General features: G+C 43.7%; 2 protein-coding genes and 1 long non-coding RNA gene across 6 annotated transcripts in view; 2 read left to right on the top strand and 1 right to left on the bottom strand.

The window, feature by feature from the left end:
• Positions 1-10,647, top strand: part of TRPM2 (transient receptor potential cation channel subfamily M member 2) — a 38,323-nt gene extending 27,676 nt beyond the window's left edge. Inside the window, exons 20-34 of the mRNA XM_081007265.1 lie at positions 67-199; positions 360-531; positions 1,946-2,129; positions 2,766-2,947; positions 3,435-3,567; positions 3,963-4,050; positions 4,571-4,658; positions 5,903-6,054; positions 6,910-6,986; positions 7,174-7,275; positions 7,363-7,449; positions 8,286-8,391; positions 8,882-8,983; positions 9,688-9,804; positions 10,444-10,647. Coding sequence (XP_080863391.1) covers positions 67-199; positions 360-531; positions 1,946-2,129; positions 2,766-2,947; positions 3,435-3,567; positions 3,963-4,050; positions 4,571-4,658; positions 5,903-6,054; positions 6,910-6,986; positions 7,174-7,275; positions 7,363-7,449; positions 8,286-8,391; positions 8,882-8,983; positions 9,688-9,804; positions 10,444-10,569 — 1,849 coding nt within the window. The 3' untranslated portion in view covers positions 10,570-10,647. The remainder of the gene's footprint in view (positions 1-66; positions 200-359; positions 532-1,945; positions 2,130-2,765; positions 2,948-3,434; positions 3,568-3,962; positions 4,051-4,570; positions 4,659-5,902; positions 6,055-6,909; positions 6,987-7,173; positions 7,276-7,362; positions 7,450-8,285; positions 8,392-8,881; positions 8,984-9,687; positions 9,805-10,443) is intronic.
• Positions 10,648-14,206: 3,559 nt separating this feature from the next.
• LOC308478074 lies at positions 14,207-19,074 on the bottom strand. 2 transcript variants are annotated; one of them, XR_013986845.1, is made up of 4 exons: positions 18,690-19,074; positions 17,965-18,085; positions 16,931-17,031; positions 14,207-14,392 (listed from the first exon to the last, which is right to left on the bottom strand). It is a non-coding gene; the product is annotated as an uncharacterized lncRNA (long non-coding RNA). The 2 variants fall into 2 exon arrangements; XR_013986846.1 differs by lacking the exon at positions 14,207-14,392 and having other exon boundaries at positions 16,916-17,031.
• Positions 14,386-23,471, top strand: LRRC3 (leucine rich repeat containing 3). 3 transcript variants are annotated; one of them, XM_081007327.1, is made up of 2 exons: positions 14,386-16,571; positions 20,096-23,471. In XM_081007327.1, exon 2 carries the CDS (start codon positions 20,124-20,126, stop codon positions 20,907-20,909), a length of 786 nt encoding a protein of 261 aa, XP_080863453.1. In that variant the 5' UTR covers positions 14,386-16,571; positions 20,096-20,123; the 3' UTR covers positions 20,910-23,471. The 3 variants fall into 3 exon arrangements, with proteins under 3 accessions (XP_080863453.1, XP_080863454.1, XP_080863452.1); XM_081007328.1 differs by lacking the exon at positions 14,386-16,571 and adding an exon at positions 16,978-17,073; XM_081007326.1 differs by lacking the exon at positions 14,386-16,571 and adding an exon at positions 19,174-19,288.
• Positions 23,472-24,677: the final 1,206 nt, after the last annotated feature.

Genomic DNA, 24,677 nt, shown 5'->3' on the forward strand with positions numbered 1-24,677 from the left:
TGTCTTTCTAATATTTCCTCTTGCTATCTCAATAAGTGTGTTTTTGTTTCTTTCCCCTGTGCTAAGATGGATTCCAGCCACTTTATATCCTGGAAGGATCATTCTGTCTCTGGCTTTTATTATTTTTTGCCTTCGTTTGATGCACATATTCACAGTCAGTAAAACTCTAGGTCCCAAGATCATCATAGTGAAGAGGATGGTAAGTTGTTTCTACTGATAAGCACCATGGTGACTGCATAGTCTCTGGCATTCCTTTTATGATGAGGGTACCAGAATCAAATACGCCCTGGGGCAACAATTGTTTCCATGGCAAAAAAGACAAAAGAAATAAATTTCTGCTTTGTTTTGTGGGCTTACAGATGAAGGATGTCTTTTTCTTCCTCTTCCTCTTGGCTGTCTGGGTTGTGTCCTTTGGAGTCGCCAAGCAAGCCATCTTGATCCACAATGAGAAGCGTGTGGACTGGATCTTCCGAGGCGTTGTTTACCATTCTTATTTGACAATATTTGGACAGATCCCTTCCTATATCGATGGTACAGCATACAGAATCATTGCATACTGTGGACTAGCAAGGGACAATTTGTTTGAATGCCTCACTTCACCACTAAGAGTACAGACAGCCCACCCCCACTTGCATGCGACCCAATATTTGCGTGGTGGTGGGAAATAGATTCAAACCAGGAAATGGTAGTAGACAGCTGGAGAGTCCTCTTGGCCTGAAGAGGACTTCAATGAGGGCGTAGGAAGTCCCAAAGAGATCTGAGATGCAGTGAGGCTTTGTCTAGACTGCTCAGAGTCCCCACTTAACAGCTGAAACACAGGGTAGGGCAGCAGCAGTAGCTGCTGCTTTTCTGCGCAGCCTCCAGCCACCCTCAGAGCTTCAACTCTAGTTGAAGAGTTGTGTGGAGAGAGAGCAGAAGAGCAGGAAAAAACAAGTTTAGAGACTTTTTGGAGGATGCTCCCCACTTGCAATTTTTGCTTATGCATGTGGGTGCCTAGAATGTAACCCCCATGTAAGTAGGAGGATGCCTGTATATAGTAAGCTCATAATTTATATGTTTGGCAAAAAATAATCCAAAAAAATTGAAAGGGGTCGACCATCTGGGAAAAAAGACTTTGGCAACCCCACCTGCCATCAAACCCAATGTGTTTTGACTATACAAAATTTGGCTTTAGGCATAATCCCAGGAATGTGTAAGTTGTGGGCTGACTGTATTCAAACAGCTCCAAATAGGCCCAGACCTGACCTCACATGGGGGTACTGTGTAAAAAACAGTAAACATGAAGCAATGGTGGAAGCAGTCATTAACTAAATAAACATGTGATAATCAAGCTTTTTAGGAAAATATGGCTACCTAATATGCTTTTGATTGAGGCTGCTCTGGCATAAGCAACCATCATGCTGTTATCATGTGTTTCTGACCTTGTACGTGTGATAAAATTATCCCAATGGTGCTTCTTGTGTTATGTAAGTTCTGCTTTGATTAAGTATCATCTGAAGTATATGCACCAATATTTGCTTCTTAGTCCCAAGGCAGCTACATCACTGGGTTTCTCAGCTCTTGTTCTTAGGCTGCTGCTATAAATAGCACTTCAAGCAAATACAGGGTCCCCAGGAGATGAGCTCCTGTGACATGTCTCTGGCAGCAATTCACTGGCAGCACATCTTTAATAACATTTCTCAGAGGGAGGAAGAAAAGTGTGTGATTATGTGAATCTCCTCTCAGATTAGCTCCTGCTTTCATATCAGTCAGTAAAGGACTGAGTCATTCATTCCATACCTTCAAAAAACTTTGTTTTCTAAACTCTAAACAGAGCTTGACGTCTGTCATTCTGTGTTATAGATATGGCATTTCAGATTACTCTCAGCAGGCAAGAAAATAGGATGAGGACTTCCTGTTCCAGGAACAGCTCAGCACTTTTGAGGTTCATTGTGTTTTATGGCAGGAGTGAACTTCAACCCGGATCAGTGCAGCCCAAATGGTACTGACCCATACAAGCCCAAGTGCCCGGAAAACAATGAGACAAACCAACAGCCCATCTTCCCTGAGTGGCTGACGGTCATCTTGCTCTGCCTGTACCTGCTCTTCACCAACATCCTTCTCCTCAATCTCCTCATTGCAATGTTCAAGTGAGTTCTACATTCAGCACCAACTTCTATCATTTCTTTCCCCTTAGTTCATTTCTAACAACAATGAGACTGACAGGCCTAGAAAACCTGTCATGGTCACTGCCCTTTGATCAACTAAGCTTCTTGTAATTTACATCAAGCCCAGGTTGCCAAATGCACAGAACCCAACTAGAGGTTGCATGGGCCAGTTCAGGACATCACTTGAGCAGCTAAGCAGAGGTAGTATTAATGGATAGTAGCAGGCAGTTCTGCAAGATGCCTCCACTATTCAGAATGGAGATGTGCTTCTGCAAAACTTTGTCCCTCCATCACTACTTATGGGATGTTTAGGAGAGGACCACCACACTCTATATGTATGGTGGTACCTCGGGTTACAGACGCTTCAGATTACAGACTCTGCTAGCCCAGAAATAGTACCTTGGGTTAAGAACTTTCCTTCAGGATGAGAATAGAAATCACACATCGGCGGTGCAACAGCAGTGGGAGGCCCCATTAGTTAAGGTGGTACCTCAGGTTAAGAACAGTTTCAGGTTAAGAACGGACCTCCGGAGTGAATTAAGTTCTTAACCCGAGGTACCACTATTTAAATTACAACCACAGAGTGGCAGAGGTAACTCTTGTATTCTTTTCTCCCAGCTACACATTCCAGCAGGTGCAGGAGCACACCGATCAAATCTGGAAGTTTCAGCGCCATGACCTGATTGAGGAGTACCATGGCAGGCCCCCTGCTCCACCACCCTTCATTCTTCTCAACCACCTTCAGCTCTTCATCAAGCGGGTCATTCTCCGGAAGCCAGCCACACGGCATAAGCAACTCAGTAAGAAGCTCTGCTGGGTAGGGCCTTGCAGAGTGGGTGTTGCAAGGTCAGCTTGACTGGAATTATGATATGAGGGTATCCCCTCCATCATTGCTGACCATTTTTATGATGACCTGTGACATTCATCAATACTGGAAGGGAGGAGATTGAAGCATGTGCTATAACAGGGACACCAGAGCCATTGGTTCTCTTAGGGGACCCTGGAAAACAACAGCAATGTTGCTTGGCTGGCTGGTACCTCAGTCTCCTCTGTGCCTTTCTTCATGTAATTCCTACTCCTATGACATTATGGTATGCACAACATGTGAGGGTGACACAGAATGTTTAAAGGCAACAACGGGAATGTCTACATTAACAGCTTTAATCTTATTAGAGAAAGGAATATTTTAATATACATTGGATTCAAGGGATGGCCAATCTGCCTCTCCTCTTCCATAACCGGGAACTGTGTACATTACATTGCTTCTTCTGTTTGATTGATCTGCAGAAGAGAAGCTTGAGAAGAATGAAGAGGCAGCTCTCTTGTCCTGGGAGATGTACATGAAGGAAAACTACCTGCAGCTTCAACAGTCTCAACAGAAGCAGAACACTGAACAGAAGATCAGTGACACTGCAGAAAGGTGAGGTATCCTTGCCATGCTAAGTAGTCACCAATGCCAGAACAACTGAGTATGCTGCTCATGGGTACAACTCAAAAGAACCTGGTGGAGCTAGCTCTTCACTCATGCATACTGCTCTTAAGGCCTTGCAGCTGCCAGAAGTCCTCACCCTTGCCCTACCCTTTCCTACCACAATTTGTTCATCATGACTTAGAACACCACATACTGTGGAAATTAGTGTCATAAGCCCACACTCCATTTTAGAGGTGCACCCCATGGACAGTCTTAGAAAAACATCTTTACTCATTCATTAGAGCTATAAATGATACACCGAAATGGCAAGTTTTGAGGGCTCAGTGGCTTTCTATAGGATACTGCCTGCACCTCTCACTTAACACTGATTTTCTTCCCCCAAGAATGGATATGCTGGTAGAAATGCTGGACCTCGATCGGGTGAAAAGGACAGGCCTGGTGGAGCAGAAGTTGGCGTATCTGGAAGAGCAGGTGAGGGGTGACTTTTAAGGCTTCCCCACCTGGAGAATGCTGAAGGCTCATGAGGAGGATGGGGTGAACTTGTCGGTCAATGTCAGGAAACTGGAAAGGGTGGGAAGAAAATAAGATCAGGTGCCCTATCTTGTGTCAGCCACATTACTTCACTGCATTACAGAGGTTTCCATACAGAGGAGTTTCTTAAGTGTCGGCTTCTTTCTGCCATTAAGTAGCCAGAGGAAATGTGGCCAATTGTCTGCTCACCTACATGATTAACCTTATCTAAGTGGAGAGGATGTTCTCTAGGGAAGAAGGGAGATCCATGAATGATTCACCAGTAAGAACAATGTGTTTCCTGGACCAGAATTAGAGAAAAGATCATTCCCAGGTTCCTTTTTGGGAACTAGACTAAATTAACAGACTTATCTTCTCCCTCCCTCCCTCCCTCTCTCCCTCCCTCCCCCCCCCTTTCTGGACAGAGGTGCTGGTCAATGAGTACAGGCCTTAACAAGTTTGATGGGCTGCTTCTTTTTAGATGTTCCAGTTTTCAAAGGCACTGCGGTGGGTGGTTCACTCACTGTCAAGCAGTGGGTTTGGATCAGAAGAAGATGTCCCCACCATAGGTATGTCTGGCTACAAATATGAGTCTGAGGACTGTTTCCTCTCTCTCTCTCTCTCTCTCTATATATATATATGTATAAAATTTTGATTCTGATACTTGTGGTATATACCTACTTTGTACTCATCACTTACGACTGCTGGGATAGCTCAGTCAGTAGAGCATGAGACTCTTAATTTCAGGGTTGTGGTCTGGAGCCCCACATTGGGCAAAATATTCCCACATTGCAGCAGGTTGGACTTGATTAACCTTGTGGTCCCTTCCAACTCAACAGTTATATGAGGGAACAGCATGAATTGTTTTCAGGTTTTCCAGACATATTTGTCCTTCCGCTCCCCCTGCATGTATTTTATAAGAGAAACATTGTGAATTATACATGCACACACAAATGCTATTGTTCATAACGGAAGTGAAATGTGTGTACCGTATTTTCTACTTGGTTTTTGGAACCTGAGTGCATAATGTGTCACAAGAAGTGGACCTGAGATGGGCCAATTGCCCAACTTAGTTTGAGCTATACTGAGCAGTACTTTCCCTGGACATGGCAATTTTGATTATTTATCCATGTGTCAGTTCTAGTAAACTAGTGCTGTCATATTTCAAACAGTGAAGATCTGGACAGAAAAGTTGTTGAGCATTTTGGCAAAGTAGCAAACAAAATTGCCATTTTTGAGCTATTTTTATGGGTAATCGGCAAAAATGGCACTGCCGGCATGGGCTGCCATATGTCAGGTATTCTGGATATGTCCAGGAAATTCCAGATGTATGGCAACCCTAAGTAAACAGACAAATCTGGGACTGAAGTCTACCACTGACAGCCATCCAGATCCAAGGTAGTGGTGATGCTCAATAGGATAACATACCATATTACCTAAATAATGCATCTGTTAGGTGTGGCCCTTAACTGCTGTAATTTCCTTGCTTTTGGGAGCTTGAGAAAACATGGAAAACACTTAACATAACATGCTGAAATGTAACTCTTTTTGCTAATTGAATTATACCTGTGGAGGAAAACTTGTTTCATTAGGAGGAAAGACACAAACAGAATTGTAGACAATGAGTGTGATAGAATTTGCCTTAGTCTAACCAGTTTTGAGTAAAAGAGTATATCAGAATACTGTCTTCCAGCAGTGGTTGGTTGGCTGGAAATAAAATAAATTCCAAAAAGATAGAGACACAAAAGCATGGCATGGCGAGATCCACAGTTTGAATATGTGGAGTGTGAAGAAGTCATCTTGTTTGACCTAGTTCCTAGCAGAGCCCCTGAGATGAAGGAATGCCATGAAGAGGATGTCCCAGAATCTTTTGACACCATATATCATGTGAGCGCCAGGAACCTCATGTATCCCAGCTCCACTGCTGTCTGCTTTCCTGTACCAGATGAGAAGGTGCCTTGGGAGGTAGGAGCTTTATATCTTAGGGAACAAGATATGGTTTCATATAAAGAAGAAGGAATGATGCCATAAGTCATTATATGTGACCACAGTTGTGCATGACTGAGAGCAGAGCTATATTGCAATCTTAAGATGGTTTAATAGCCATTACCTCTCCCCAGTGAACCCTGCGAACTGTCCTTCTGTGAGGACAGGGGCATTAGAAATTTCTAGCAAGAATTTGCCATACTCTCACATTCTATAGTTCTGACACAGGAGAAGCCATGTCAATTAAACTGGCAAAAAATGTGTACAGAGAGGTGATACAGATATTTGTAGTGTATATATGATGCCTATAGACGTCAATTAGAATGTGTGTGTGCATGCCCCCCCCCCACAGAATTGCCTTTGGGCTCAACCTTCACTGAAAGTTGATGGTAGCAATATTGTCAGCTTCCCTTGGCACAATAAGAGGGGTCTGAAGAGAGCCCATGTGCAGTTTTTGCCACGGGTGCATTGCTCATGCATGAGAAAACATACTTACTTGTTTGTTAAGATTATATATGCTGCCCTAAGCTAACAAGCTTTCATGGTGGCTCACAAGATCATAACAAGATAAAAGTATGAATAACAATCATATATAACATACAGTAACACAGGAAAAAACAAGCAAAATCATGTGGCACATTAGCTCTGGGAGTATTGTCAGAGCTGCCAAACAAAGAAAAACACACTCTGGAATTTAGATACAAGGAAAATCATAAATGAAGAACTCTGAGTTCTTGCTTCTGGGTTCTTATTAATAGATCATGCTTGAAATGTGAATTTGTGCTGCTCTGGAAGACTCTGAGATATGTCTAAAACATCCTTTCCCCCTGACAGGTAGAGTTTGAGATCTACAACCCTCCCTTCTACAGTGCAGAAAGGCAGGAGAATGCTTCACCTGACTTCCTGAAAGAGTATGTATGTCCTCAGAGAGTCAGAAACATACACACACTGTATCTGTACTGTTTTTGCTCTTTCTTCCTCTGTTTATGCCACCCATCTTCTAGTGATTGTATTTCATTGTACTGGTAAACTACTTTGGGTTTGATTTTCATTGACTCGACATGTTGCGGAGATGAAAGCTTTGTCCCTATCTTTCAGCTCTTTAGAGAATCTTTCAAGGATAAACTTCAACAGTATGGATGGAGATATTAACAGACAGAGCTTCCATGGCACCTATCTTATTGAGGACGGCCTGCCACTGTGAGTGAGTCTGATAACAAGTGGGAATCTTCATTATGGTGCCCACATCACACCAGCAGCAACATAGTTCTTTTAATATTTTTATAGGAATCCCATGGGAAGGACAGGCCTGAAGGGCCAAGGTATTCTTCGGTTCTTTGGACCAAATCATGCTCTTCACCCTGTTGTGACACGGTGAGTAGATAGCAGAGTGCCATTTCTCATCCCTATAAGTGTAGTCTTCTACTCTAATTTGGTAGCTCTGTGCTCAGGACTGTGTGAGAAACCACAAAATAAGCTATAAATGAAATGTTACCATGATTTCTACTTTGATTTCCAATAAAGGGCAGGAGCCTGTTCTTACTCCTCAGTTCTTGGTTCCAATCAAGGGCAATTTCACCAGGTTCATTTTTAGAGCAGCAAGATGCATTTTTTTCCTCACTTCAGACTTGTACTCATCCACAAGCAGTCTGCTTTTCACAAGTTAATACTGTAAAGTGCCCTGCCTATTTTCAGAGCACTTTTGAGCCTCAGCTGATAAATGCAGCGCCTTTGCAGGAGTAAGTGCTGTATCCATGACAACAACAGGCCAGGAAAAGAAACATGGATGTCCCTAGCCTGAAAACTGACTGATGCAGGTCATGTGGGCTGCAGATAGCTTCCTTGCTTCAGAAGACACTTTCTTGCTTCCAAAAAGCAGCGTTTTGTCCTTGTGTCCGGGAACAATGTCAAAGAAATTGTATTTGAAGCTGAGAACACTTCACAGGCCCCAGAGAAGTCCATCACACTAGCTGTGGTGCAGAGACTTCTCACTATCATTTTTTAAGATGCATGTATACAAAGAATGATAGCTATATCCTGTCTTTTTTCCATTACACAATTCAAGGCGGCATATGTTGGGTTCCCATGTGGTCTTCCATCCAGACAGTGTCCAGACCCAGATCTGCATAGCTGCCTCAAAGTCATTGTATCAAGTATCTTCAAAACCATGGGATAATACTCTGTAACATCTTTCTCTATGGTGTTTGTAGCTGGAGGAGGAATGTGGATGGATCCATTTATAGAAAAAGCTTAAAGAAAATGCTGGAAGTCTTAATAGTAAAATTCCCCTTTTCGGATCATTGGGCTTTGCCTGGGGTAAGTAGTTATATTTCTTCACATCTAGCCCATATCTGAAGAAGGGAGGTGTATGCCAAGGTTTTAATAAAGTCAGAGTGATAAATTACATGAGCTGTTAAACCCCTGCATTCCAGGGGTTCTGTCAGAGAAAATGCCAAACCTAAAAAGCCTTTCATAAAACAATAGGGCACTAAAACTATGTTAAGCTGACCTTCTTTCTTAGCCTTGTGCCAGTGAGCTCCCACTGATTGTTGTGTTAGGTGTATCTTTTGTCTGATTGGTTCTTAAAAGTTCAAGCCAGACATTCTAGCTTTCTTGTTTGAGTTTCCAAGATTTGACTGTAATACTCATTCACTTGAAAGGCATACTTTCCTGCAATTCCAAGAAACGTTTGCCAGCTGGAAACCAGATAGAAACTCCTGCTTTCTTGGCCTAGTATCTTGGAACATACTATGTGGAAAGCTTTAGCTGCTTCTTACATCAAGTAATGTTTTGATTTTTCTTCCAGGGATCTTTAGAGCCAGGGGAAGCTTTGCCACAGAAGTTGAAGCGGATCCTAAGACGGGAATTCTGGCCACAATTTCAGAAATTGCTGAATCAGGGTACAGAGGTACTTTGAGCACCAGTGGGGCTTGACACAAACAAGGGCACTGTCAGTGAACCCCTTCACCCCACTCCCAAAATAATGTATGAGAAGATGGTGGGGAACTACATTCCATTAGGCTTTGGGGCATGATGCACCAAATGGGCACATGACATAGTCTTAAATCAATAGTGTTTTAAAAATGAAGAGGAGGTTTCAGGCTCCAGACAATTCACCAGTACTTTGTAATTTCCTGTGGACACTCCTCTGGTCATACACTCTTCAACTGCTGCCTTAGATCACATCTGTGGGCTGGGGTGCTGAAGCAGAGTAGACTCTGTCATGCTTTCCCATGAGCCCTTAACCAGAGATCCACACAGTGGTTCCTTCCTACAAGGCCCAGTATGGAAAGCTGATACAGAGACATGGTGCAGAAGAGAAAGATGGAGGAAACAAGTGGTAAGCTTGAATTGGTAGTTGTAGCTCTAGGAGTCTGATGAAATCTAATTGCTGCCTGGTACTAACCTTACATCCTTGGGCACTTTGGTTGAGGTGTATTTTCTTTAATAAAGGAGCAAAGCCACCATGCCCTTGGAAAAGCTACTTTAATATCTACTCTTCACCTCAGTCATTTGGAGAGATCTTTAGAACATAATGATCACCAACTTTAGGAAGAGTCCGTACATTATGTCTTCTCTTTTTCCATCTACCCTTCATTCACCTACTTCTAGGTATACAAAGGATACGTGGATGACCCCAGGAACACAGACAATGCCTGGATAGAAACGGTGGCCATTAGTGTGCACTTTGAAGAGCATAATGATGTGGAGATGAAGCGTATGAATTCGGTACATGCCATAATGCACCCTTATTACCCTTATGCCACAAAATTCTCCTCTAGAGGTAGTGGGATGAAAGCCCCAGGTTTTGCAGAAACCATGGCATGAAATCTTGCTGTGTAAGAGGGAGAAAGGGCAGCTCCTTGGATCTTAAGCATCAGAATGGGCATGGTACCAAGTGAAAATATGTGGGAAGCTTAAGAAAGACGATGCTGAGGGCATAGAAAAAGAAATCACTGGAAGAAATGAATGGGCAGGTATTAGAGAGGTGGTTCTCTGTGTGTGCATGTATGCGTCTGAGTGTGTGAGAGAGATAATTACCTAATACTACTCAGTAATTAAAATATTGCATTGCAGTTCCTGAGGGCTGTAATCAGGAATATTCAGCACACCTTGGTGTAATCAGATACAGAGCACGGTGCTATATATAGCACAAAGTAGAAAGTAGAAAAAAGTGGAGCAGGCCCCAAGAGTGCCTGTTTTGACTATTTCCCACAGGTTCTTTTAATACCCGGTAGACCCTGTTAGTAGATGTATTGATGGTTCTGAGAGAATCTATCCATATCACTTGGACTGTGACTGTGGCTTGTGAGAGGCTGATAGGAAGCTGACAGTAACCTATATTCCTTTTGGGGGTTTTTTCTGCAGTTTCTCCAGGGCTGTGATCTGGAGGCGACCGTCCGGTGGCAGGTTGTGGATAAGAGAATCCCTCTTTATGTGAACCACAAAGAACTCCTGCAGAAAGCATGTGTCCTCCTGGGGGCATACTACTGAGGACACAGGACCATCACCCTTAGTCTTCCTCTCATTTCTCTCTCAGCTCTTTAGAAATGCATCAAAACCTGACTGACATCTTTCCCTCTGGTGATTTTCTTTGTGCGTTTTCTTTTTCCTGTGTGCAGAATAACACTTCAGCTGAACCTCACAAAACGACCGTAGAAAGCAATGTAACCTTGGCCCTTGCATAACAGTTAGTATTTGCCCCTAGAAAGAAAAGGGGCAGAGCATTCTTTTGTTGTTCTTCCTGGAGCAGGGCTGCTGGGGCACTGGATTTCCTTTTCAGCTGTTCCATTGGCTAACAATGTATCTTGTAACCCATACAGATAATCCTAGCGCCCAGGATGGCGTTCTAAATCTGCAAAGTAGGCAGTGCAGTGGGGCCTGATTCTGGTTGTGATCACTGCTCTAACGGTAATGGAAAGAGGCCAGCTGCACTGCCTTCAAAATGCATGTCCTCTCATCAATGCTGCCTTTGGAAAAATTAGTCCTGTGTCCAGCATACAAGCCATTTCCCAAAGACTCTGGAGCTAGGAATTTGTCGCAAGCAGGCCATCAGCTTTCAGTAGATCAATTCACAAGTCTGATGTTGTTCCGTGACAAGTCTTTGGCATACTGAGCTGAAGAAGCATCTCTGAACCAGGCATTAGTGGTTGCCAAGGTTAAGAGAAGACGGCTCTTCCACTGCTACCTATTGCTTTGCTTTCATCAATGCAGTTCTGGCCAAGTTGAGGTTGGAAATTCATTCTGACACTGGGTTCTTTTAAAGGTGTAACCAAATCCGTTCTTTGCTGTGGAGATATGCCAAGGCAGAAGGAACCTCTGCACAATGCTTCTTACTGTTTATTATTTATTACATTTGTATACCACCTTTTCCTTCAAGGAGCTTAAGTTGGTGCAAATGGCTGTTCCCTCTCCTTTTCTGTGAGGTAGGCTATGTGAGGGGAAGCCCAGCCAGATGGGTGGGGTATAAATAATAAATTATTATTATATGTGGAGAGACAGTGACTGGTCCAAGGTCACTTTTCTGTGAAGTAGGTTATGTGGAGAGACAGTGACTGGTCCAAGGTCACCCAGTAAGCTTCATGGCCGAGTGGGGATTTGAACCTTGGTCTCCCAGGTCCTAGTCCAACACACTAACCATGACATCACATGGGCTTTCTACACTGTTGATCCTAGACCCTGCAGGGTAAAGTTTTATAAAGTCTCCAGGCTCTTTTCAGTTGAAACTACAGGAGCTTTCACTGCAGTAATGGGAAATCTCTGAACCTTGGGGCAAATATAGCCCACCATATCCCACAATCCAGCCCACCAAGCCTGTATCAGTGAGCCCTGCCCACCTGCCAATCACCCCATGTCATTTTATGGAGATAAGAGATCCCTCTGCCTGCTCCTTAAGGGCTTATCTCCAATTTTAGTGCTAAGTTCCACAGTGCATAGAGATAAATTGTGTGCTTAAAAGTAAAAGGCAGCATTTCCACCCACCGCAGCAATAGAGTGAGGGTGGATAAGAGAGTGTTGAGGGAGGGAAGTGAGTGAGAACCGTATGCCTTCATGTCTGATACATGTGTGTTTCTGACAATGGTAGGGAATGGAGATATTGTACATGTGTTTCCTTTTTGGTAGCTTTTATTTTGCCCCATCCACCACAGGAATGTGGCCCCTAAAAGGCTGGCCAAATTCAGATCTGCCTCTTGGGCTTAAATAAGTTTCCTCACCCCTGTTCTACTGCAACATAAAACTAATTGTCTTCTCAATTTGCAAGTAGGCTGATAGCTAAATTGCATCAGATGTTGACATAATTATAATTGAGTTAGTTCATTCAAGGCACCCACATCATTTGAATGTTCTTAACCGTGTTCCCCTTTTCTGATTCTGTGCTCACCGTTTTGCCATCTAGCTGATAGTGTGTTGATTCTTGTGGTGAATCTGAGTGCAGTCTTTGAATCAAATTACTTTTCTCCATGCTCTCTTTGCTCCTGTCACAGTCATCCATAAGAATATAAAATGCCCTACCTGGATCAGACCAAGGTCCAAATAATCCAACATTTGATTTCCAATAAAAAGTGCAAGATGAAGATAGCTTCCCAGATATTTGGTTCCAGCATCTGGCAATCAGATGCATCATCTCTGAACATAACTGTTTCTGCTTTAGCTAATAGCCACTAAAATAAAACTTACCTCTAAGTATAGGCCTTTAGCCAGGGTGCTAAAAAGGCACAAAGCTCCATGTTTTCTTTGATGGATCCTGTACTGCCATTTGGATGCACACAGCTTTGTCTGCATTGCTTACAGTTCTCTTGCATTTAATACACCCCTCTTTTTAGTGCTCCATATATTCAGTCTTATTCTGCCTTATTTATGGGGCAAATTGACTGTGCTTCGAGAGGCCCAGGCTCTCAGCTTTAAAAACAATAACGTACAAAACTGCAGCAACTTACCATTTCTATGTTTTTCATGCTAGAAGCTGTTGGGCCTTACCTAGTAAGGTTTAATGAATGTGGTGCCCCCTAGAAGTTGCCAGACTCCAGGTCCCACCAGCCTTAGCCAGTATGGCCAGTAGTCAGGAACAATGAGAACTGTAGTCCAACAAGATGGCACCATGATGACTACCCCAGATCTAAAAGACTGGTGCAAATGAAGTCAGTGTGAGTTCAACGTAAAGTCAATTTATTTGAGTTCAAAGCCTAAATTAGTTTGCTTGAAGTAGGGTTGTCATACGTCCGGAATTCCAGAATATGGTAGTCGGAAACTGGGCGGAAAGCACTGAAATGTCTGGGACAATCCGGACATATGGCAACCTATGTTGGAACTTTTGTGTTTGGATTGTCACGTTTTGAAATATGCAACCTTAGCTTGAAGAGTTACTGAAAGAATGTGACCACAATCTATGCCACAGCATGGTAATTAATATTAGTAACAATTTCTTGCTGTAATAGTAAACTCTGGATTTAGCCTCAGGTAAAAAAAGGAAAATGTTCCCCAAATATCATAAGCTTATCTTGTGTTATGCATTCAATAAATTTCCATTTGTGTAATTTAAATCATGTAAAAGTTACTTGAAACATTACTACACAGTGAACTATGGCCAGAGTTACTAATTCCCAGTAATCTGTTCCACTAGTGTTTTGATACACTCTGAATGCTTTTTCAACAACACTACAAACCTCATTTGTTTCAATGGAGGGAGGTAATTTGCACAGACAAATCCTTTTTGTTTGCCCTCTCTTTTGGCAATGCATAAGTGACTAGATGGTCCCTGCTCACAAGTACTCATTACACAGAAACAACATTTTACAAAGGGTATTCCCATGAGCATTTTCACAATTCCAAATGGTGCTGGTCTAATCCTTCTTTGTAAGATACCACTAATCCATTATGTGTAAAATTAATTAGAAGAAACTGCTTCAAATGCCATTACTGAAATGTTTTTGCTTCTGAGTTTTCTCTGGACTGTAGTGCTCCTACTTCACATTCTTCCTCATACTCACCTTAATATTGGGCCATCTTGATATTTCATGTTAGTCCAATGGTGCTAATGTTAATGGATTCTATGCTTATGCCTCACATTGGTCTGCTGCTGCTTAATAAAAAGCTGTGCTTTCGCCAAGTGTTGATATATCCATGCCAGAGATTCCATTAATGCCGCCACTTTTTATTTATAGGTGGAAAGATTGTATAATACACTGTCCAAGACTGCAGCTAGTTTTTCCTCAATAGCTTTACTCTCTCTGTTAATCTGTAGCAAAGTAGTTTGATCTCCCATTCATTTGCAGATTTCTTGTTTTATGTAGAAATATTCTAAAAGCCTGAGACAAATCTGGGAAGGTTCATGAAAGAGAACTTAAAGACATGTTTTTAATAGAATTGTATTGATGGGCTGGTCCCAGAGAATATGAAACGTGAATATGTTGTGACCAAATGATATAATTTTAGCAGTGAGACCACTATCTGGAGGATTCAGATAACCTACTGTGCATGCCCCCTCCATAGTATACCCCACATCAAGCTCAGAGTAATCCTGTTTTGGTTTTCAATAAAAGCCTTATTTGCACATGCTGATTTATCACTACTGACTGGCTCATGCAAATAACAAAGCCATTCCTCCCATCTTAAAGTGCTTTTTTAATAGTAAAGTGCTTACCAACTTTAAAGTTGTAAACAAATTTGAAATAAACCAAGTGGTTGAAAGCTACAAGACAAACAGGTGCTTGAAAAACCATCAGGATTCAGTTTGGAGCTTATGTATGCATGTCCTTTAAGGCGGCAGTTGGGAGAAGAGGTCACTCTACAGCAGAAACACTTGTGCACAGGAATGGGTAAGTGCATTCAGCCTAAAATTACACCTTTGATTGCACTCATTTTTTGCCCCTTAGACTATCCAGGCTTCAAAGGCCCAATTTAAAATTGAGTCCATGAGACATGTGCGTAGCTGGGGGAGGGGCGCAGCTGCCCCCCTAAATCAAGTTTAAAAATTATTTCTATTTTTAGTTATTTTAATCAGAATATTTGAAATTGAAATGCTTGCTGAGGTCACTTGGATGATGATGTGGTGCATTCTAGTGGTGATACGCATGGCTTTTATGAACTGACCAATTGTGTCACAGGTAGCTCAGTTCTGGAACAAGACAAGTGGGTGTTCTGCCCCCCCCCCCAAATCCTGGTTACACCTATGCTATGAGATGAGTTTGAGTTTGTGTGAACATAAGGAGACTTGCAAAAAGCACTCTGAAGGCCTATCTAATACAACATCCTGGCCTCACTAAAGCCAACAAGTTGCCTATGGGAAGCTCAAAGTACGGCCAGAGTGCCAATGTGCTCTCCTCCCTTGTAGATTTTAGGCAACAACATTTTAACACCTGTGACCAGTGAATAGTTCGGTAGTGTTGCAGTGTTGAAAATGGACAAACAAAAGCAGTATACAAATACAATTTTGATACTGAATCAAATATACAGCTTTCAAATAGTGCAGTTTTGAAGTTTTGAAAATGACAACTGGTCTCCTGCTATACTACACACTGCATATTTTTAAGTGAGATCCCGAAATATTGTGTAATGTGGCAGCTATACAGCAAAGGACCTATGAACAGGAGCCTACTGACCACACTGACATCTCTCAGCCCATCTAAAAAGGCTTAATTGTAGTAGACAGAATGAGAAGTCCTTCCAGGCCTCAGGCCCCAGACAGTTTCCATAAAGGTTTTCCCCTCTCTCAAAATTCCCTACACATCCGAATACACGTGTGTGGATCCCTTCCCGCCGCGGACTTGCAACCAAAGTTCTATTACGTAGAATGGTAGTAAGTGCCTATAAATTACTGTACGGCCTTTTAAGTATTTGGGCCAGACAAACGGGGCTCACGCCCTACGGCGTTTGTCGTGGACCTTTCCCTGGTGTCGGGAGGCGCGCCTGCAAACACATGCCGGGTATGCATGTGCCACGTGCGCGCAGACGCGAGATCCCCATCCCATGCCACTGTTTCTCAACACGAGGACTGAAATGCAACTTCACAGATGGCATTTTAGTAGCTAATAAAAGCGGCGTTCGGAGCGAGACCCAAGCCGGCGGCTCGACAGCAGACGCAACAAGGACTGGCGGCTTTCTCTGGCCTCCCCGGATCTGCTTTCCAAATGCGTAAAAGCGCAATATGGCTGTGAGCGCGAGGCAAGGCGAGCCTCCCTTCTGCCTGAGCGGCAGCTGCCCCTTTAAAAAATCCAAGGATGCCCCCCTCCAGGCTGTCGGTGACAAGCAGGCGCTATCCAATTACAGCCGGCAGCCCCCATGAACGGCTTTGTGTGCGACTGGGAGGAAGGCGAGAGGATGGCAGCAACAAGTCCTGCGCGCAAGCGGGCTGCAAGTCCTCGCCGCGGTGCCGCCGCCGCCTCGGGCTGCGCCCGCCCCCTCGACTAAGGGCGTGGCCAGGAGAGCGGCGCTGCGCTGGTGGCGCGGGAGAAACTTGGCACAGTCGCGTCCGGTGGGCTCCAGTGACCTCAGCTCAGGTAACGCGCCTGCACGCCATCCTCAGGTTGGGGAAGGGAGGGAGGGGTGCGCCGGGGAGGGCCAGCCTGTAATTTTAACGGGGACAGAACTGCAGGATGGATGGGATCCATAGCGATCTAAGTTAAAGCACTGTTGGCGAGGCTCTCGGAGCCCTGCAAAGCGGGATTCCGAGATCCGAGCTGCTTTTGCACTGCGGGCATCGTGCTCGGAAGTCTGAGAAGCGCCGTGTGGGCGGATGCTGCAGCGAGATCTTTAGTGTCATATTCACATCGCCTGGAGGGAAAGGCGAGATCAGCCTCTTTCCCTGCTGGGCTTACAGCAGAGATGGCCAAACCTCTGGGCGTTATGACTCATGTACCTTTAATAGTTGTGGGGAAAGCAGCAGATGCCTCTTGTCATGTCACGGCGCTTGCCCAGCTTGGAAAAGCTGCGCCTGTCAGAATTCCCTCGACGACGCATCTATTAAAGGGAAAGGAACGCCGCCGCTGAAAACGGTTCTAGGTAGGACAAGGGGGGGGGGGGAGCAGCGGGATTCTCCCGGAGATAGAGGGGATTTCTCCTCTATCATCATCACCATCGTCATCATCACTACAGTCAAAGACTGAGATCCATAACAGGATACATACAGCTGGTCATCAACACCCTATAATGCCCTGATGTTCAAATGCAAAATAACTTCAATTTTCTAGATCCCAGCTGGCCACTAGCAGGGCATATTTATACTACAGACTTAAGCTGTAGTGTAGCAGTCCTAGTCATTTCCTTTCCTCAGGGAACTCTGGGGATTGTAGTTCTATGAGTGAAGGTTTAGAGATGTCATAGAATTGTAAGTACCCTTCCCCAGACTACGGTTCCCATCCATCATAGTCAAGCTTGTATAAAACTGATACAAATTTGTGGTGTAGAATGGGCTATGAGTAGCATAGGTTGAGGCATGGATTGATAAAGGCAACAGCAACAATAATGGCCATCGGTTATGCAGTTTTCAGTGTCTTGATTTTTTTAAAATTGGGGTCATTTTATCAACAGCCATACGAAGTTGGTAATATATTCTGAACATGATTCAAATAAATATTTGAGTGTTATGTACAAATGCATGTGGCGAACCCGATAGACCTGGTTTCATTGAGGAAAAAATACTTCTGAAGGGTACGCTTTTTAAAGCAGAGGTGTGGTAGGGGTTAAGGGAGTGCCTAACCCCTTTCAGACTCATCACTTCTCCACTCCACATTGCCCTCCACAGCTGCTTTTCCCTCTGCAGAGGGTACACATTTTATTTATTTTAATGTATTTTAAAGTACTTTTATATCGCTTACTATTATTAAGAAAATCTCAAAGCAGTTCACAATGTAAAATATGTTCAGGAATGGGTGGGGTGATGCTGTCACTTACCTGAATGGGACAAGACAGTGGTAAGGTTGAAACACTGCCCCCCTACCGCCACACTTGGCAGTGTTGCTGCTGGGCGACTGGCACCACAGCGCTGGTTGCTCCTGCATACATTAAAACTATTCTGAAAAATACAAATATCAGAAAAATACATGATTGTAGAATCTAGCGTTAATTACTGGGAAAACCTTTGGTTAAATGGATGTGGCAGAAGCATCCTGTTGTTAATACCTCTCTGATAACAGGGGAGAAGGCCCATTTCCTTCTTGCCACCTGTGGAGGAAAGGAGGGCAGGGCATTTCCTTACTTAATCTATAATAACAAAACCCATCTCTCATTCCATTGTTGCTCATTCAGTCTCGCTTACTTTGTCTGAACCCTTAACTTACCAGTAACCCAGTGAGGTTGGGGGATAGGCAAGGTACAAAGCTAGTAATATACAGATATTACATTTAACGAAGGTACTTTACCTTTATGACCTAGAAGATTATAAGGTGCACAAGTTTAGCTGGTTACTTTAAAATAGTGCTGTAGTATACGCTTTGTTGTTACTGTCAGTTTAAATATCAACAGCTTATATCCAACTATAATGTTAAGCGAAGACAGCTTTAAGGAAGTAACTGCTTCCCTATAAAAATCTTTTGCCAAATTGCCCTTCTGTTCTCTCCACCCAAGTTAATCCCCACCAACACTGTAGTGGAGGACTTTTCCCAATCCTTTTTTCTGACCTGTGTAAGTACTGGTTTGTCTTGCTGTACTGCCGTCAGAATCTTCCCTCACTACTCCTGCCACTCACCAGAGTCCAGCATTTCAAGCTGCTTCTTCCTTCTTCCTTCAGTGCTGCCGGCAGGTTCTCCCCTTTTCTATTCACCCTAAGCCAAATGCTTCCACTGTCCTTCAGCCACCAAGCCGCTCTACCTGCCTCTCAGGTCTTCCTTCCTCTTATCCATCCTCTTCCTCTGGTTTTGTCTCTTCCTTTTGGCTGACTTCACAGACACCATGCACCTCCAGCCATCTCCGGCCAACTAACTAACCACTGACCAGCAGCCGACCTTATATGCGCTTCTTCTGGCCCTTCCATTCCAGTCCCAGCCAATCACACTGTTTAACTGAAAGTTCTAAACCTGCACCCCCCAATCAACATGTGCATTCAATCCTTTATTTGCATACTGGGAATTCTAATACCAACCTTTCTTCATAGGTGTCAGTTAAGGCCCCGAGCGACAGTTAAACTAACTGCCACACAGAAAATTCCTCACATAAAAAAACATTACAATGGACGGTGCAATACAAATGTCAGAACACATTGCATTGTAGCCAGTAAAATGTAATTCAAATGTAAAACAGGATTTATTCACATGTCCCCTGCCCTTTCTAAATGGAAGAACACCAATATCTAGATTATCTTTAAAGTCCTCTTCAGCTATGATCCAAAACCAGTTAAGCACCCCTGCCTCCTGCTTCCACTGTTGGTGCCAGACCTGTGTTTGTACTAATCTCAGCCAATGTGGCTTTGGGAGCATGTATTTGCCAAGGCCATATGGGCTAACTTCTGCCGTCATTTGTTTGTGTGTCCCCCGCCCATGTCCATGGTTCTGAAGGAGGCTAAAAAGGCTACAGTTCCAGTGAAGGAAGGAAGGCTGGCTGGCTGTCAGGCCTTCGTAACATGCATTTGTAACATGTCCTCAAACTTTGTAGGACAGCAGGTGCTTGGTCGGCTGTCTTAGACTGAACCGGAGAATCACGAATCCTAGAAAAACCTATTCATATTGTCTTCCCTGTGGTGATCAGTGCCAGATTACCAAATAGGCAGAGTAAGCACCATCTTATGGGCCCTACAACAATGGGTCAAAATAATATTGATTTGATGTTGAAAGAAAATTACAACCAAGCTTTCTTAGTTCAAAGTGAGGGCCTCCCCCCCCCCCCGAGATTTCGACTGCCTAGGGGCCTCCACAGGGTTTAATCCGGCACTGATTTGGGTTGCTTACCCACCTCTGGAAGACAAGAGAAATGAATGAGGAGCAGATGGCTGGGCCGGACATATGTCTCTACAGATAGCTGGGGGCTGGTGTGTGACGGTAGGAATTCCTAGTTCAAAAGATTTTGAGAGAGCCTTGCTTTGCCTTTGCAGCCATGCAGGACTGCACACTCCTGACTGGATGACCAGCATGTTTCTAGCAGCTGAAGCATCTCGGCCTGCGCTGTTGTTCTGGTCTCAAGCCCTCTTCTGCCTCCTCTTCTGCGCCCCTTCCGGTTGTTGTACCTCCTGCCCAGACCAGTGCCAGTGCACCAACTACTCGGGGGCCACAGCTGTTCTGTGCAGTGCTAGCAACCTAGATGAAATTCCAAAAGATATTCCCAAGGACACCATGTTTTTGAAACTGGATGCCAATAAGATCACCTCTGTCCCTAATAGCACATTCAGGCACCTCGCCCACTTGCAGGAGATAGACCTCTCCAAAAATGCCATTGAGAAGATTGATTCTGCAGCGTTCAAAGGGGTTGCCGATGGCCTGCGGCTGCTTGACCTCTCTGGCAACCACATCCAGAGGATCCCAAAGGAAGCCCTGGTCAACTTAAATGCCATGATCCGCCTGTCCAATAACCCCTGGCACTGTGAATGTACTCTGCAGGAAGTCTTGTGGGAAGTGAAACTAGACCCCGATTCAGTCAACGAGATCACCTGCCAGACATCTGTGCAAGAGGAGTATGCTGGGAAACCACTGCTCCATATCCTCGATTCGGGCATCAACTTTTGCAACATGCACCAGAAAACCACGGATGTCGCCATGTTTGTTACCATGTTCAGCTGGTTTACTTTAGTCATCAGCTATGTGGTGTACTATGTTCGGCACAACCAAGAGGACACAAAGAAGCACCTGGAATATCTGAAATCCCTGCCTAGCACAAGGGTCCCTAAAGAGACCATCAGCACTATCCTGTAGCCAGGAATGTTGATCCTTGGCTGGACTTCCAGTTTTCTATGTAGGAAAGAATGTTGGGAGGGACTTGGGACATTTATGTCCAACTAGTTCTGCAACAACTTTTTTTTTAACAAAAACAAACCAACAGTTTAATAGAAAATGAAAACTTGTTATATAAATATAGGAAGAGTGTCCAAGCCAAGGTTCCCATGTTCTGTGCCATATTACCAGCAGAAGGATTCCAGCATAAACTAGAGATAAGGAGATCTGCTTTCTAGGAGAACTTTAGGACAATGGACGGTTGTTGTGAGATGTTTACAATCAGGATTTGATTCTGTGGGAGAGACCCCAAAGCCCTGCAGTGTCTAGAACTCGGTGGCACCGAAAATGCTTTTGATTTCAATGGGAAGTATGTACATGGTTGACCTTTACTTGATTCTTTGGGACACTGCAAACACTCTCTCTCAGGAGTTTTTGGAACAACACAAAGTCCTTTCTCTCAAATTGGTAAATTGTGCAAGCATGCACACGTATAGATTCATGTACATGAGCAGGAATTATGTTTGATGTAAGCGTGCTTGTGTTGCAAAGCTGAAGAGGGTATGTGCTTCCTTTGGGCTTACGTATTACATGGCATTTGGCGTCTGCACTTCTTCACTCTCTGTTAGGTTACTAACCTATTTTCATGGTGACCACTCTTAAGATGAGCATTGAAAATAATCAGAGAGGACAATTTTAAGCATATATTATGTAACAAACGAGCCTGAGCAGGCTTCTTCCACAGAAAGGGAGGAAGGAAGCACATGACCGAAAATGCTTATTTCTAAATATGCCTCTTTCTCATATCGCAAACCCACCACCCTTCCTCAAGGATGGTCCTAAGATGTAGCTGGTGCTGGTATTTAGTAAGGCGGAAAAGTAGGGTATGGATTATATGTAAACTAAACAAAAATTAGGGGGCACATGGCAGTGGCAAGTTGCTACACTCAACAAGTCTTTCCAGCTGACAAAAATTCCTAGGCAATGCAGCTCATTTGCTGAAACAATAAACAGTAAGGAAATAAAATTTCAAGTGGTTCCTCAAACTGTTAAAATAATCTCAGCTGCTGCAGTATTCAAAGCTCCAGTAGCCTTTTTAGAAAAATGGGTATAGCTACATGCATGCTTGTTGAGACTCTGTTTCTACAGCACACACAATCCAATTTAATAGTACTCTGGCAATTAACAGCCAAAATAAAAAAGAGGGATAACACAGTGCCAAAAGAACAGGATCTTAGGGTCTTTTTCAGATGATCCCTTTATGCACATTTGCTATTCAGCTGTTGTGCCCATGACTTCCTCAAGGTTGGGTTGCAGGGATATCTCTCAGCCCAACACTCAGAACTGCTATGTCACATTACTGGCGGAACACAAATCATCCTTCTGTTAGCACACACATTGCTCCTGGGATGTCCTTGTAGTATGCAGTTGTGTATCACAGACAACTTGTGCCTGTGACATCACTCATGACGCATTACACAAATGCCTGTTTTGTGAACTTTATATTGGGTGGCTGTGTGCTCTTTGGGTTCCATTGCCACCATAGTGGAGTGCTCATCCTGTGCTACTTTAAAAAGGAATGTTTGGACTTCTTCACACATTGCTTTTTCAAAAAAGGTTGGCACTGTCTAAGATTCCCTCACCTGACCATTTGCTCTTTAGTTTCAGGAGCACTGCTACTGCTGCTGCCTATAAAGATTTTTAGACACTTCAGAAAGATTAAAAAACAATACAGTCCCTGCCTATAGGGTGCATTTGAAAAAAGGGGATGGGCATAAAACAGCAAATTAAGCACTTTGAGGCACTTTCAGAATTTACACTAATGTTTAATGACCAAGTGGAGTGGCTATTAAGAGAGTGCTCCGGAAATGGAGAAGCCAATTGACAGTTTGTCATAGCCAAGCTGAAGAATGGAGTGGATATATTTTACTGGATTTTATTTGTCTACGGTCATACTTCAGGTTGCGAACGCTGTGGGCTGTGCGTTTTCGGGTTACAGACCAGGCCGAACCCTGTAGTACTGGAACGGGTTACTTCCAGGTTTCAGCGCTCGCGCATGCACAGCAACACAAAATGACGTCACGTGCACAGACGCGGCGCTGTGGGTTGCGAACATGCCTTCCGTACAGATCACGTTCGCAATCCGAGGTATGACTGTATTTACTGTATTTTTCTGTGTATAAGACGCCCCCTATTTTGGGGGACTCCAAATTAAGAAAACACCCCTCAGCACTACCCATGTAAAAGATGAGCGCCACTTTTAAACCTAATTTTGTGGTAAAAAACACACACCCTAGTCTTATACACAGAAAAATACAGTAATTTTCTTGCCGAGTGTGACTATCCGCCCCCCCCCCCCCGCAGATACAGTGCTGGAGCACTCCTACTGCACATTTTTAAAGAAGTTGTATATCCTTTAAAAAAGTGATATCCTTTCCTTGACCAGATGATTACCTGCATCCATTATACATAAGGATGACATATTATGCTGTTGATGCTGGATCAGAGCTAATGCAAGCACAATGGATAAAATCTGGTATGTTGTGTGTGTGTGTTTATTGTCTGGAAAACAGTCGTACACATTATGCTGAAGCTTAAATCAGGTGTTGTCAAGCCTAAATCAAGTATCTTTTCAGCAACAATTCCACTCTGTGGGTCCAGGGGCAGGAAGCCAGCCCAGAAAGACACCATTCATCTTATTTCAAGCAGATGAATGTAGGACTTGGTTATAACCGAAAAGGAATAATTAGCAAGTTTTGCTGGGAGGGTTTTGCTCTTTATTTGTGCCTGGTGTGTGTTGGTGTGTGTGTGTGTTACCTAGGCAACAGCTACCCACAGCACTGTTTAGCCGAAATGTTTGGACTTCTTCACACATTGCTTTTTCAAAGAAGCTTGGCACTGTCTTAAGACTCCCTCACCTCAAAGGAACTGTCAAAATGTGAAAGTAACAAACAGGTGACATCATCTAGGTCAGAGAACCAGGAGCAGCTTTCTGACTGACTTTAGAGATCACAACTCACCGATAACAGCCCCTGCTCTGAATGCAGAAGGTACAAGATTAAATCTCTGCTACCTCCGGTTAAAAGTATCAGGTAACAGCTGATGGTCAGAAAAACTTCCATGAGACCCTAGACAGCCATTCCCAGCTGGAATATTGGTGTATGTCCAGAGTAGCCAGTGGTGTGCCATCCAGATGTGTTGGACTACAACTGCCATCATCCCTGGCCATGATGGCTGAGGGTTAGGGAAGCTGCAACATAGCAACATCTGGAGGGCAGCATGTAGGCTCCCTGTTTTAGACAGATAAAATAGACTTACATTGTTGCTGGTTAAGTGTACACTTACTAGTACAGTAAAGTCAGGCTTGCTGCTGTTTGTTTTGCCTGGTATGGGAGGAACAGGGCAAACATTTCCTCAGACTGCTTCACACACACCACATATTTCCTACATGAGGGTTATATTGCCCAAAAGACCTACCTAGAAAATGCTATTACTAAAACCCCCACTAACTGGCTTAGTCCCCTTCATACTGTTAACAGCATCCTTTGCAACATTCTCCTTCATTGCCCCCTCCTGGGCTTGGTAAGGAACACAACCATTTTATTTTTTAGTTTTAGCCTGGGCTGAACATACCAGATTAGTTAAACCTATCTATAAAATCATAGATCAGCATATATATATTCTTATTTAGGATGAACAAATTAAAAACTGCATTAATTCCAAGAAGCAAGCAATATGTAGGAGAAGGGA

This window comes from Podarcis pityusensis (genome assembly GCF_964106645.2).
Source record: "Podarcis pityusensis genome assembly, chromosome: 5".
Classification (NCBI taxonomy): domain Eukaryota; kingdom Metazoa; phylum Chordata; class Lepidosauria; order Squamata; family Lacertidae; genus Podarcis; species Podarcis pityusensis.

What these genes read in the sequence shown, in the direction of transcription:
- LRRC3 (XM_081007327.1), top strand. Translation starts at nt 20,124, where the DNA reads ATGACCAGCATGTTTCTAGCAGCTGAAGCATCTCGGCCTGCGCTGTTG.